The sequence below is a fragment of the Asterias rubens genome, chromosome 11, assembly GCF_902459465.1.
Source record: "Asterias rubens chromosome 11, eAstRub1.3, whole genome shotgun sequence".
Taxonomy (NCBI): Eukaryota; Metazoa; Echinodermata; class Asteroidea; order Forcipulatida; family Asteriidae; genus Asterias; species Asterias rubens.
The window spans coordinates 7,669,881-7,684,386 of NC_047072.1; the positions used below are offsets into that span (position 1 = coordinate 7,669,881).

General features: G+C 38.4%; 1 protein-coding gene across 2 annotated transcripts in view; it reads right to left on the reverse strand.

The window, feature by feature from the left end:
- LOC117297047 (dystrophin-related protein 2-like) overlaps positions 1-14,506 on the reverse strand; it is a 74,580-nt gene that overhangs the window by 37,613 nt on the left and 22,461 nt on the right. For both annotated transcript variants that reach the window (XM_033780171.1, XM_033780172.1), the window contains 4 exons: positions 13,106-13,223; positions 12,553-12,764; positions 11,789-11,943; positions 10,364-10,553 (listed from right to left, as the gene is read on the reverse strand). In XM_033780171.1, coding sequence (XP_033636062.1) covers positions 10,364-10,553; positions 11,789-11,943; positions 12,553-12,764; positions 13,106-13,223 — 675 coding nt within the window. The remainder of the gene's footprint in view (positions 1-10,363; positions 10,554-11,788; positions 11,944-12,552; positions 12,765-13,105; positions 13,224-14,506) is intronic.

Here is a 14,506-nt window from a genome sequence, read left to right on the forward strand (position 1 = left end):
CAAAAGAAGATATTCGGTTGCGTTTTTTTGTTACTCAGAATGCTGAGGCGAACAGATGGTGATCAGACAGTGTGACACAACACTTTGAAATACCAGGCTGGTATTTATTTCGATGTGCGGATATTAAGTTGCGACGACTCGACGACTGGTAATCACTCAGCGCGGAAAAGAAGAAGTATAACATCCGAGGGTGATAATCTGTTCCTCAACGAAATCCAAAAAGGATATTATCAAAACATATATTCCAGTAGCGGTGGATGTTTCTGATCTTTATCGCATTAAAAAGACACACATGTCTGTAATTTCCAATCAGTAACCCCGTAGTCCGCTGAATACGATCATCGCCAAATTATGAGATAAAAATGGTGGGTGGTATCGACATCAGTCACTGCAGTCATAGGAGGATGACATGCCTCTCTGCTCCTAAAAATCATCTACTGTGTAATGATGGTAGCCGATGTCCGTGGATGTCAGTCAGTAGCAAAAACCAAACAGTGTCACTCCAAACCGGTACAACCTTTCACAAATCCCAAGCAGAGAGCTTCCTTCACAAGCCTCAGTACACTGTCCTATCTTGTTTTGTACTGTTGTAGTGGAGTCATGTGCTCAGGATACCCTCCATACACCAACAGTGTGTACACAATCTCTAGTGTTTGTCTATGAATCACACCTCAACCAGATCCACCCTACACACACTGTCTGCTACTATACTATACTGCTGGTGTACTATTCTCACCATTGAGCTTGGGGTTCTCACCCACACACAACTTTCACCCCAGTCAATTGCACTCGGGATGGTTTGTGGTGCCCGACGTTGTCCTCGACTGGCAGATCAACTCTGGGAAGCAAAGTTCAAAGCCATCGCCCAGGACAATTATCAAGTACCAAGGTATAGTCCTTGGGAGTCTGTCATAAAATAAAGGTCACCTGTGTATGTGTGTGTGATAGGAAAGTGGATGGTACGGGCCAAGTTGTTTCAGATACATTTCCAGTGGGATAACCAAACGAGAAAATGTTTATAAATTTATATCTTGAGGTAGAAACTGAGTATCATAAATCAGTGGTGGATTAAAACCAATCAATTCCAAATAATATTTTTTCTTAAAAAAGCGACGAATTTTATCAGTATTTTCAAAACAGTTCAAGAAAATAACATATCAAATTGTTTTTCCTTTTGGGGAAAAGGAAATGTTTGAAAAGTTCTTCAAATGTTGAACTCATCAGTTTCTTAAATTCTCTTAGGAACTAGGGTTTCCATGTGTTGATAGGGAATACCATGGCAATACATATCTGGCTTTAAAAAACCTTTGACAAGTCGGCATCAATGAAGATCGATGACGTTCAACATCGATGACATTTAAATCTTTCCGCCGAGACGTATGTGCTCAACGACAAAGAGGAACATTACTCCCCCGTGAACCAGAGCAGATTAAATTCCTATATAAGAAAGAGCAGGCAATGCCAATAGCAAAACCAGCTTCCCTTGTGTTCCAGATTTATTAAGTTATCCATTGCCACTATAATCCAGACATTCTAAGGCGGTCCTTGCACTGAACAAGCTGTGACATATTGAAGTACTTCCCTGACAAAATTCCTCAACGATGGAGTCCTTGGGTTGAGAAGACTTTAAATTTCACCAGGTATCAAACACCACACATATCCAGTTTCACTGAAGCTACTGCAGCATTATGCATAAGTGTTTCCACAACAGTTCACAAGTAAAATGGTTGTCTCCTTGAGAAAAAAAAGTTTGAAGTGGGCGTCCACCTGATGCACAAGTCAGCCGATGTTGTAATACCACACCTAGGTATCAATTCCGCAAAAAGCAATCCACTTCAGTGTGTAGCCAACAAAAGAGACAGCGCAGTCAAGTACAACCCTCCTACATCAATTTCACCGGCTTTCCCCAACCACGATCTGTGTGGATTTTACAGCTCAGCTATCCGTTGTTTACAGATTGTAATGGCTTCTTGTAAACACTGGCTACAGCTCTTAATGACTAGGGAACCATTTAAGACATCTCTTTACACCTGTTACTCAATAAAGTTCTATATCCTTCAGCATTTCTATCACCCACCAGGTGTTTACAAATGTTTTAAGTATGTACACTTTGTACTTGTCCTTTCCTCTGTACATAACTTCACCTCGCGGATCTGTTCCCACATGAATGGAGCTCTTGTTCTGGTGGCATCACCACACACTGCAGATTCTTGCCCCGTCAAGCAATCCCTAATCAGCCTCAGGGTCTGGGGGATACAGGAAAAGCCCTTCTGCCCTGAAGTGGATTAAGGTTTTGGTTTCTCTTGGTCACTCCAGAATAAAAGGGTTGTGTGTCTGGTGGTATGGTATTGCATGTATTGCAAGGAGATGGTTGGTGTGGCTCTCTTTATACCCCAGGTGATGTCAGACTGGTTCCTAAATGCTTGTGTATAAAACCAGCATGGGATGCTGACATGCTGCTTCCAAAGTGACTCCCTATGTTTATAATATAAACTGTGTCATTATGTGGCCATGTTAAATGATTGAGTTGTTCCTTGTTCTTTTCCACTTTAGAATTCAAACATAAATAAATAGTGTTTTATTATATGTAAACTATGAGGGGGTTAATTTTTAAATATGATGAAGTACCAGCAAGTTCCATTTTTCTGCATAATTTAGAAAAACTCAAGGGCAAAAGTGACGTTTGAATCTTTGCATGGTGTGGATTATGTAGTGTGGATATTAATAGGAAGTAACTAATACTGGTAAACTTGCGGGTACAACTTTGTGTAAAACTCTTATGGGAGGAGTGCTGGCTCTGAAAAGAGCTGTTGTAATCTTGATGTTTGTGCAGTATATTCTGCTAATCTTCATTCAATTAGCTAAATCACGTATTGACCCAGTCCACCAGTGACATCATCACCATCATAATCTTGGCTGCACCATTTTGAAAGCTAAATTTCTGGTGGGAGTAATGTTGGCTTGGAAAAAACTGTCACAATATCCTATTACAGATTTGGTGTTCACAAGAAAAAATTGTGTTTTTTATATCATATTTTTAAATAAAAACACGTCAATGTAGAGCATGTTTGTATGAAGTTGGTTGGATACCAATCATCGAAACATCAAGTTGTCATACAACACAAGTTTTCAGGAAAATTTATCATTATTTTACAATACAATATTTGATTTATTTACTGTCTGATTGTGAAAATAAACTTGATCAGAAAACTTGATGTGAAAATAAAACAGTCTTTGATCTACATCGTGTATTTTAAGCCTCAATGGTTTCAGTAAATGGCGATTATTTCTCCATCGTTTTTCCTCTAAGGTTAAAAAAAATATTTATGAACAGTGCAAATTTTATGTAGGATTTGAAACTTTGCATGGTTGGAATATGATCTGGTAATTTCCTATGAGTTGCGGTGGTTAGGAAAAGAACTATAAGTTGCGTTCCCTCGTTCATAATTTAATTAACTTGACCTTTCGATCTAGTCGCCTTCAGGATGTTGATCAAAACATTGAGTTGTTAAAGGCACTGGACACCCTTGATAATATTGTAAAAGACCAGTATTTTCACTTGGTGTATCCCAACATATGCATGAAAGAACAAATCAGTGAAAATTTTGACTCAATTAGCCATTGAAGTTGCAAGAAAATAATGAAAGGTAAAACACCCTTGTTGCATAAATTTGTGTGCTTTCAGATGCCTAATAAAAAGACTTCAGGCTTGAAGTCTTTTAATATTTGAGCAAGAAACTATAGGCCTCTTTCTCAAAACCTATGTTACTTCAGAGAAAGCTGTCTCTACATTGCTCGTATACCAAGTAAGTTTTTATGCTAACAATTATTTTTAGTGATTACCTATAATTTCCAGTGGTTCTTTTCATCATGGAGGTGTATTTCATAAACATCACAACTCATACCAGATTTACATGCACAAAATGTTCATGATTTTTCCATCCATCGATTTATAAAAAGTCAATCAACTTCCCACCACAGGAATTCAGGCTCATACAACAAAACACAAGGACACGAAAACAAAAACGGTCCCTTTCTGTTTTCCACCCTCCGGGTAACAATGGATTATTATTACAAGGCCCTAATAGTTTGTTCCTGGGCATGGTATCTTGCTGGGCACAGGTGATTAGGGGTGAACCATCTTCCAATAAAATAAAATAAAACTTTATCTGTGTCAAAACACCGGGACATTCTTTGGGTAACAATAGCAGCCATTCATAAGAGAGGAAGGCTGTCTGATGATGATGATGAATTCCTTCACAGAAATATGAACCAGGGTGTACACTTTACACCATGGAAACCTCCATAGGGCTTGATGTACAGCAATATGAACCAGCAGTGCCAAATTTCATAAAGCCTGTAACTTGTAAGCACACAAACCTGCTAAGCAAAGGAAAATCTTGCTCAGCAAAAACAGGTTGTCAGCCAACATTCCATAAAAGTTTACATTGTTGCGACTAGTGCCCTACTCATTTCTTGCTTAGCTAAGAAATTTGTAAAGCAGTGTTTTCTGCTAAATAGCTTTATGAAATTGTGGTGTGTCTCTTTCTCCACTTGAATGGGTACTGGGTACCTAGTACCGGTCAGCAAAAAAAGGCTGGTGATGCTATCATCTTTACCGAGTGCAGAGAATGGAGTCAGGTTTTTTGTACCATGTACTTAAATTTTTAGTCATTGAAAGTCAACCTGGGCGTTCACAGTAGTGTAATATATTTTCTTTAACCAGCAATTGTATCTCCTCCAGTGAGAACCAATCCAAACAAAATTCTTCTCTAAAGTAAACATTTTCCTGTATGGAAACAGGATAGTCCCTTTCAAGGTTTTTATCTCCCCGTTGCAATAATAGAACAATCCTCACTTTAACAAGTGTCCTCTTCATACAAAGTTCATGTGGTTGCATTCATTCTAGTAATAGGGGTGGGAAGTATTGTTTTCTGAGTCACTGCATTGGCATTCAAAAGCAGAATGAAATGAGCTCATAATGTGGCTCCCTCCTACAGGATCTCTGATGACCTATTACTGCCATGTATTAAATATATCCCTGAACTGCTACACATTTTTAAAGCTCTAGGTTCCAGTACGCCAAGCAGCATTTATTACTCATCAGTGTGTAGTGGAAATAGAGTACATGATGTACTTAAATTATTCACTTTAATGCACATGATGTGCACTGTAGTGAGACAATTATCAGAATGCCCAAATACAGCAGCGTGGTTAAACAAAAACCCACACATATATTTACCATATTTGGCCAATTTGGTAAATGTCTACGTATTATCAATGTGGGTTTTCACAAACACACACAGGGGAAAGACACTTGTTTATGGACAAACAATTCCAGAGTTGGGACAAAGTAATTGCAATTTATAAATGTTTGTTTTTCAAAGCTTGTTTTTTACCAAATCTATTATTCTATTGGACGAGATATTCCTTAAAAATGAACAAAACATTTATGGACTATTATTACAAAAAATAGTAAATGGCCCAATTTCGACCCTAGCAGAGTCTTTTTCAAAGGCTAAAAATATATATATTACAATATATCAAAACTGAAACTCAAAGACTTGGCATGATGTAGGCTTAAATTGGAGTATCCCCATTACTGCACCTTCAAACAGCAAAACTGACCACCATTATTTACAGATGGTTTCTATTTCTACCATGGGGTATTATACTGAGCTTGTTTATTTTATGATGCTAACTGAGGTCCTATCCATTTCAGAGAAGATAACAATTGAGCCATGATCCAATACTATAGCAACAATCTAGACTAAATATACAAAAACACTCACATTACTGACCAGCTACAGGCGTGGTAAAAACTGTTAACCACACATCCATGTTTTGTTTTCTACACATTACCATCACCTACTACACAAACAAACAAACAATATCAAACTGGCATAACATCAAGCACAAAGCCAGCTACAGATTCAGGTCAGATAGCCCTCTCTCTATGAACATATTAAATCATCTGTGGCTAGTCAGACAATATCAGTTGTGGTTTTTCACAGAATTGTTCAGCTGACAAGTGATTACATATAACAACACACTCATCCAAAACACTTCAGGTTTAGTGATGATTGGGTCTGCTGGTCATCAAAGGGCCAGGGACTAATTTCATAAAGCTATAATATTGCAGAAAATACTGCCCAGCAATTTTCTCAGCAAAAAATAGTGGGGCACCAGTCACAACAATGTAAAATTAGTAATGTAATTTTGACTGGCAGCCTATTTCTGTTTAAAAAAAAATTAATGGAATTTAGCCCAGGAGGAAAACATGGAATTACCAACAACAGAAGATATCCAGAGCAAGCTAGTCAAAACGTTGAGACCAACCCAAGAACTGACTCCGCGGTAGTACAGTTAATTACGATCCTATAAGCTAAAGTAGAAGTCCCAGCCTATTCTTTACCATCCGCACAGGTAATAGTTAATAAGCAGGACAGTTCTTTTCAGAACTGAGAAGTCTCCCAAACACCCGACGACCTACTCCGCGGTAGTAGAATTAAGCAAGACAGTTCTCTAAGAACAAACTCTACCTGGCAAGTAGATACCCACATGGTGTTACCGCAAACCAAATATATATATTGATACCTCACCATGCAATGCCTCAAACCCTATAGAAGATATCCAATAAGCAAACCTGTTTAGAGTTTGGCTCATTACTGCGAATGCTTCATGCAAAGCAAATTTGGGGTCACAGCTTTGTTTTCGCTGTGAAAGTTGCACTTCCGAAATATTTGGAAGCAGCTCTCAAGCAGCTCTGTGAAATTGAGCCCTGGTCAGGATTTGATTAAACTTAATCCTAACAATCTTTCTAATTACTTTCCCAAGGGGGGAAAAAAACCTCAATAAATCATTCAAATTTATGAGGTGTTCATTGTTTAAGCCATGCTACACTTGTTCAAATCAGTGGCCCATTCTCTTCTCATGCGCATTATTTCCAATAGTATAATCAGCCTCATAAATTTTATTTTACAGTCTGCGTTCCCACGCATTCCACCTGGATCACTAAAAAATAATAGGAAGCTGACAAGAGAGCATAAGACTGAATGGTAATTTTCTTTGGTGTGTCTGATGGCAAATCTCATTTGTACAGCATTGAACTTCTGTCTGCAGCGTCTCTAGGGAGACTAGTCCACACTGCCAGCCACACATTAACAATCAGCAGCTGGAATGTGGCTGGAATGAGACTAGCTAATGACCCAACATTTTATGAGGTCATAGTTTTTCCCCCACAACACCAGCATCCACCATCTGGTGTCATTCTGATAGATTTTTTCTTCTTCTTTATACAGTGATTGTCACAAAAAAAACCCTAAAAATGCGGTCATAAATTCAGCGGGGAGAAGGGTTGGGAAATGCCGCGAGCTAAACATCAGAAGGAGTGATTGAAATACTGCCTGCCAAGGGTTCTTTCTTGTGTCACTTGGCGAAAAAAGAAGAAGTCATCATCAACAATCCACCTCTGCTTTGAAAGTTATTTGATGGATTCAGTGTGAGGCAAGGATGGAATGTAAACACCAAACTGTTTATTAATTTACCTTTTGGCTTCCAGTTTACGCTAAGAGCATTTCTTGAATATTTTAATATTTTTGTTGGGGTTTTGGTTGTTTACGTTATTAAACTAAATATGTGACTGCAGCTATTTTTATACACAGTTGAGTTTGGATTATCTAAAAGGACTCCTTTATGTCTTAAATCAGTGGGGGGCTCTCTAGTTTTCTATAGTTTAAGATCAAGCACAGAAACTGAACAATGTTAAAGGGAAGGTACACGTTTGGTAATTACTCAAAACAAATATTAACTTAAAAACTGTTTTGGTAATGAGCATTGTGGGAAACGACTCCCTCTGAAGTAACGTAGTTTTTAAGAAAGAGGTAATTTCTCACTAAAATATTAAAAGACTTTTAAAAAAGCTAGAAGTCTTTTATTCCTATCTGAAAGAACACAAATTCCTCCAACAAGGGTGTTTAGTCTTTCATCATTTTCTCGCAACTTCAATGATCGGTTGAGCCCAAATTTTAACAGGCTTGTTATTTTATGCTGAATTTATGATGGGATACACCAAGTGAGAACACTGGTCTTTGACAATTACCAAATGTGTACAGTGCCTTTAAATGTTTCTTTCTAACAAACATGTATGCACCTTTGAAAACAAACTTAATGTGGGGAAACTTTATTTTTACTATAAAGGTTATCCCAGGTGCTGTGTCGCATTCAGCAGCAACTGCCAGACACACATGGGCAAACCCCTTCACAATAGCCAATTCAATTCTTGTATGTCCAATACACAACAAAGGGGACCCACAGATTTATGTTCTATCTGAAGGATGAAGCAATACTTTTTAATTGTAAGGATACAAGTCTAAAGACCTGGACCCGAACCTCTGACAACCAAAAACACCAAAACGTTTAAGCCCAGAGAGCTTGACCACTCAGCCCTCATTTCTTGCTTAGATTGTGAGGATGAAAGTTGCGATCTTACTCTACACATCACAAACTCCAGATCAAATACAAACATTTCCGCTTAGAAAAATATTGCAAGACACCAGTCAACGATGGTATAAAGGACATGGTATATTGGCAGGTAAACTTGTTCAGGTAAATACAAATTTGTTGTGCTTAGCTACTTTCTTTTGCTTAAAGCAGCTTAATGAAATTGTGCAAAGGGCCCAATTTCACAAAGCACAACAATTTGCTAAGCAGAGAAATATTGCTTAGCAGAAACTGGTTAACAGCCAATATTCCATTAAGTTTGCACTGTTTTGACTAGTACCCCACTTATTTTTTGCTTAGCATAGAATTTTCCAAAGCAGTATTTTCATGCTTAACAGCTTTATGAAATTGGGTCCTGCATGGTCATGGAACCCTGCTCTTGTATAAGAGGCTTTCCAGCTATCCCTGAAATATAAATCTCTTGCCCTTAATTTGACTTTTATATATCACACTATAAAGGAATGCCTCCAGGAAACATGGCTCTGAAATTCAATTAAGCGGGATTTAATGCCCACTGGTAATTCAAGCCTTACTCAGGTCAAACTGTAGCTTAACCGTCTTGTTGATGTTACTTCAGGACTTAATTCGGGATTACTCCAAATTAATTTCTACTAACTTGAGGTTTGTCCGGGATCTTAGAGTAGACAATTAGGTGGTATTTATCAGAGCTTGATTGACCAAACACAATGTGACAACGGACTCCACAATGATACAATGCACCTGGAAAATGTACATATCAAATGAACACAAACAAATACCAGGACAGACGGATGTTCACAAACATCTCAACATTTTTTACATTTGGTTTTGAAATTCTTTTTATCAACAAACTTTGAAGGAAAAAGAGGCAAAAGGTGTTGTTCAATGGTCACATTTTTGACAATAAAAGCCGGGTGAATTCTTGTGTTTACGTAAACAGGCATTCTTTATCCCTTATTTGTAGTTTTGAACCATATTTGGAATTTCAATCCACGTTTCCCACGTTAAATGTTTTTAATTTTTTTATCAAGGAATGATGAACAAACCTTGCATACAGACATTGGCAAAAACTAATCATTTTCATTTTAAATTTTATTTGTTTGAGGGAGAGGGGCAAAGGCAATTGTGTGGGCAACTGGGGCAAAGTCAAAACAAGAGATTTAAAAAGAAATCGGTTGAACCATTAGATCCAACAAGCTGGTGGAGGATTGGGCATCCTCTTCTGGTGAACTCAAACTCAAACAAATACATTGCAACTTACTAGTTCCAAATCAGCATTACAAATAGTTTTTCTAAATAACCAAATAGTACAGGCTTTATATACTTTTCAGGATATTTTAAGACAATTTTGTTTTTCCCTTATTTTTCTGAGAGCAAAACGAAATCGTAAATCAGACCGTAGCAGACATAATACCATGTTTGCTCGTTGTTATCACGATTACATCACTGAGCACTATTTAAACTATCGTTACTTTACTGAGTTGATGTGACTCTTGCATCAAAAAAGGGACAAATCCAATCCATTACTAGAACCAACAAAACAACTTTACAACTAAAGGCATTTTCACCCTTGTGCCATAGGAGAGAACCACTCGATAACTCTACTCTAGCTGCCGGGCAACCTCGGTAGTCTAGTTGGTAAGACACTGCTCTAGAATTGCAAGGGTCATGGGTTCGAATCCGAGTAACATGCCTGTGATATTTTTTCACAGGACTCGGGAAAGTACTGAGTATACAGTGCTAACACACATGGGTGTATGGGTAAAAACCAAAACTAATAAAACTCTACTCACACTCAGCTATAACTGGGATTCGAACCAGGGCCACATAAGTGAGAGGTGAGTGCTTTACACAAGCCACCCATATTAACTGCTGGACTTACCCCGTGTTGTTGCAACCAGATCTCCACCTGTTCCTTGTCCTGCATGGCGGCCTCGCTGTCTGTCTCTCGTTTGAGGGAGTCGATGGGTTGCTCCAGCTCCTCAAGCCAGCTAAAGAAATACATCAACTGGGAGTTCAGATCCTGCATGGACCGCAGTGTTTCCTCTATCTCGTGTAATCGTTGGTTTGACCTGTGGAATGAGTATTCAGATTATAGGAGATGAAAGTCATTGCTGACTTTAGTGTAATATTGGAGTCATTTCCTCTATTAAATACACTGGAAACGTTTGGTTTTTGCCGAAGACCAGTCTTCTCACTTGGTGTATCCCAACATATGCATAAAATAACAAACTCGTGAAAATTTGGACTCAATCGGTCATCGACAGTGCAAGAGAATACTGAAAGAAAAGACACCCTTGCTGCACAAATTTGTGTGCTTTCAGATGCCTAATAAAAGGCTACAGGCTTGAAGTCTTTTAATATTTGAGTGTGAAATTACCTCTTTCTCAAACACAACATTACTTCAGAGGGAGCAGTTTCTAACAACTTTGTTATACTATCAACAGCTCTCCATTGCTTGTTACCAAGTAAGTTTTTATGGTAACATCTATTTTGAGTAATTACCAATAGTGTCCAGTGCCTGTAAGGCCACATACACATAATAAAAAAAATTGTTTATCGTCCCCGCCCGACCGTTCAAAACCCCCGACCCCATTTTTTTTTTTTTTTTCATAAAAAACAACCTTTTCAGCTGATATTTTTTTTAAATGTACAGGTTTGAAAAGATGTTTAAAAAAGGTTTTTATTCATGTTGCCAAAGCAAGACCATGTCTTCAAATATTTACTTGGGCTACACTGTGCTTAGTTGTTTGAAAAAGTTTACAGAAAATGTCATCTAGGAGTAAAATTTGTTTGACAAAACTATTGAAAACATCAAAAACACACAAACCCTCTGTTTTATAGTGATTGTTATGATTTTTTTATTCTTGATTTCATATTTGGCATGTCAACAAAACTTATAGTAAAAAAAAAAAAAAAATAAAAATAAACCTCCCTCCCTCCCCCATCCGCAAAAAATAAAAGACGATCAACATTTTATGTGGCCTAAGGGAGGGGTAACTACTGCACAGGAGGAAACTTGTGAGGGGAACGTAAGAGGGGATACCTTCTGCCATATCGGGTACGGTACACCGATGTGTGTTAGCTCTGTATACTTACAGTACTTTCTTGAGTTCTGTGAACAAAGTCACGTGCATATTCTAGGGTGGGATTCTAACCCATGACCGTTGCCATTCTAGAGCAGTGTCTATACCAACTAGACCACCGAGATTGGCTGATGGCTAGAATCCTATACTTTGAGGGGGGGGGGGGAGATTAATATTTCTTATCCTCTATGCAAATTTAACATCTATTTAATATTCCTCACCTGTCGCATATGACCGTCCACCTGTCTCTGACATTGTCCAGTATTTGGCGGATGCGATTGGTATCATCAGCATTGTAATCCACAATCAGTCTCTCTCCCGACTCATTTACAGCATCGATGCACGGCTTCCACTGCTCAACCTCCTCGAGGAACCCCTGGGTGCACGAGGGACAAGAGGTAGCCGGGTTTAGAGGGGTAAACAGTAAAAGGCTGGAAGGTTCCAAGAGGAAACCAAGCCTCAATTCAAAATCACTAAAATCCTGTTTTGAAAATGAAACATACTCACCAGTGTCCATTGTATAGTTTCAGCCATCCCTAGTAAAACAGTTGTTTTATTAATGAAAACTTTAATACTGTGAAATCAAACACTTCTGCCTATTGCACTTTTACGACTTATTACAACCACTGCAATCAGACTGCTCATACTGATTGCATTTGTCATGTAATTACCCAAACACAATTCTCTGTATTGCATTTAATCGGTGGAAAGGAATGCTTAACAACTGTGAGCCGTCCCCCTGAACCTGGCACAGCTTTTTCACAATGAAAACGTCATTACTGTGAAATCAAAGACTTCTTGCTACTGAACTTTATAGAGTAATTACAACAAACACGATCAAACTACTCATACTGATTTGTCATGTAATTACCCACACACAATTCTATAAATTCTATAAATTCCATTTTATCGGTGCAAAGGAATGCTTAACAAAATCAGCCTCGCGGAACCATTTCCACCCCCCCGACCGGTCAAGCATGTTCACCTTTTGTGATTCCAGTTGGAACTGAAGTGCATTGACCTCGTTGCCTACCGGTGCGTAGCTGTCGAGGGTCTGTTCCATCTTGCCGAGCCAGTTGCAGAGTTCGTCGGTCAGTTCATGAAACTGTTGAGAGTCTGTCAGCATGGCTTCCAGCTTGCGGGAGCGGGCACCAGCTCGGAGAGAGGCACTGTTCCACAGGTCTAGTAGCTTGTCAACTGTAAATGAAAAGAGGAAGATGACATTATTGGTAATTATTATCATTATTATCATCCTTCCGGATGGGACCAAAAAGCTGCTGGTCCTAAATGTACGTGTTGCAATGCAAGAAAAAGAACCCAGGTGCTTCTCTCCACCCAGGAGTACAAATGGGTAGCGGCAAACTGGGGAGTAAACCGCGATGGACTAGCATCCTGTCCAGGGGGTAAAGGCTCGGGACAGTCTGTAATTACACGGAAAAGTGGAGAGAAAGATTGACAATTTTATACTTACTACAACTTTATAGAAAGAACTTCTTATTTGGAAAGTGAAATAGTGGGAATAGTGAAATCTGTCATACCCTTTTCCTGTAGCATCTGTTTGCTGCCCTCTGCCTTTGATTCCAGCTGGAGTGTCTTGGCTCTGCTCACCAGCTCATCCAGCTGTGGATGCTTCTCCTCAAGGTCTTGAAGAAGAGACTAAGGGGGTAAAGGTCAAATATCAAAGGTCAATAACGATAAGAAATATACACTTAAGAACAGGTAATAATTTATCATTGCCTGTATGTGTAGAAGGCTGGTTCATGGCTAATGAGAATGCACAGCAGCTGTGATGCCATTCTCTGATATTAGTAATAGATGTAAAATGTATGTATAACTTGCACAACATTATTTGTGCAAACTTTGTCCGTTTCTTTCACTTCTGTATGTAAACAAGGCCTTTTTTGTTACACGGTGCAAAGTGCAAAACTTATGGTGAGTTACTCACTTGGCGTGTCACAATCCAAACAAACTAACTAATAAATGGAAAGCTATGTGAGATTTCCAATTGAGCCCAGTTGCAGACTAGTGCCCAATTATGGACAAACACTGCTGCACGTACAAAGTTGCCCACTTCACTTTTTCTTTAAGTCTTGGAAAATATCGAATAAAGAGTTAAGCATTGGTTATCAAGCATGGATTTTTTTCTGTGGGCCGAGTATGAGTTTATCTTTGCACAAAATACCCAATCCAGACAACTCTACACTCTGCAAACTCTGTCCTCACTTTTATTCACTAAATTCATTTGAATTGCCAAACACCAAGCGTAACTGTGATGTCACATGTGCTATCACCATGGAAACAAAATAAATGCATGAAGAAATCTGGCTTTGATTTTCCAGAGATGGCCCAGACCCAGAGAAGCAGCCAAACATTGTTTTACTTATTTTTAGTTTTTTTCAGCGCATAATATTTACTTTATTAATAGCAGGGGGGGGACAAAACCCCACACCAAAGTCCAATATTTGGGGTTAAGCTTATCACTTTTTTATAACTCCCTAATGACCAATTAACCTTATCAAACAAACTGAGCTGCTAGCTTGATGATAAAAAAAAAAAACACCTGCAAAGAAACCGAATTGCCAAATTAACGCTTGTCTGCCATGAAGGATCCTGCTGCAAGGTTTAGATTTCACAGCTATTAAGTAATGTACAATGCTCTATTGATATTAGCGAACTTGCAGCCATTGGTAATACAAGATCACAACAAAGCGTGATTTTAGCCACAATCGGTTCATATTCACTTAAGGCCAAATAAAAAAATAGTACCAGTTGATCGTCCCCTCCCGCGCATCCTTTTTTGAGGCCGCATCCTTTTTCTTTTACTTTTTTTATTTTACTTTTTTTTTTTTTTTTTTTTTTTTTTTTTTTTTTTTTTTATTGTAAATTGTCTGTGCATTTCACATTTGACTTACTTATCTTTAAAGAACTTGTAACTACAT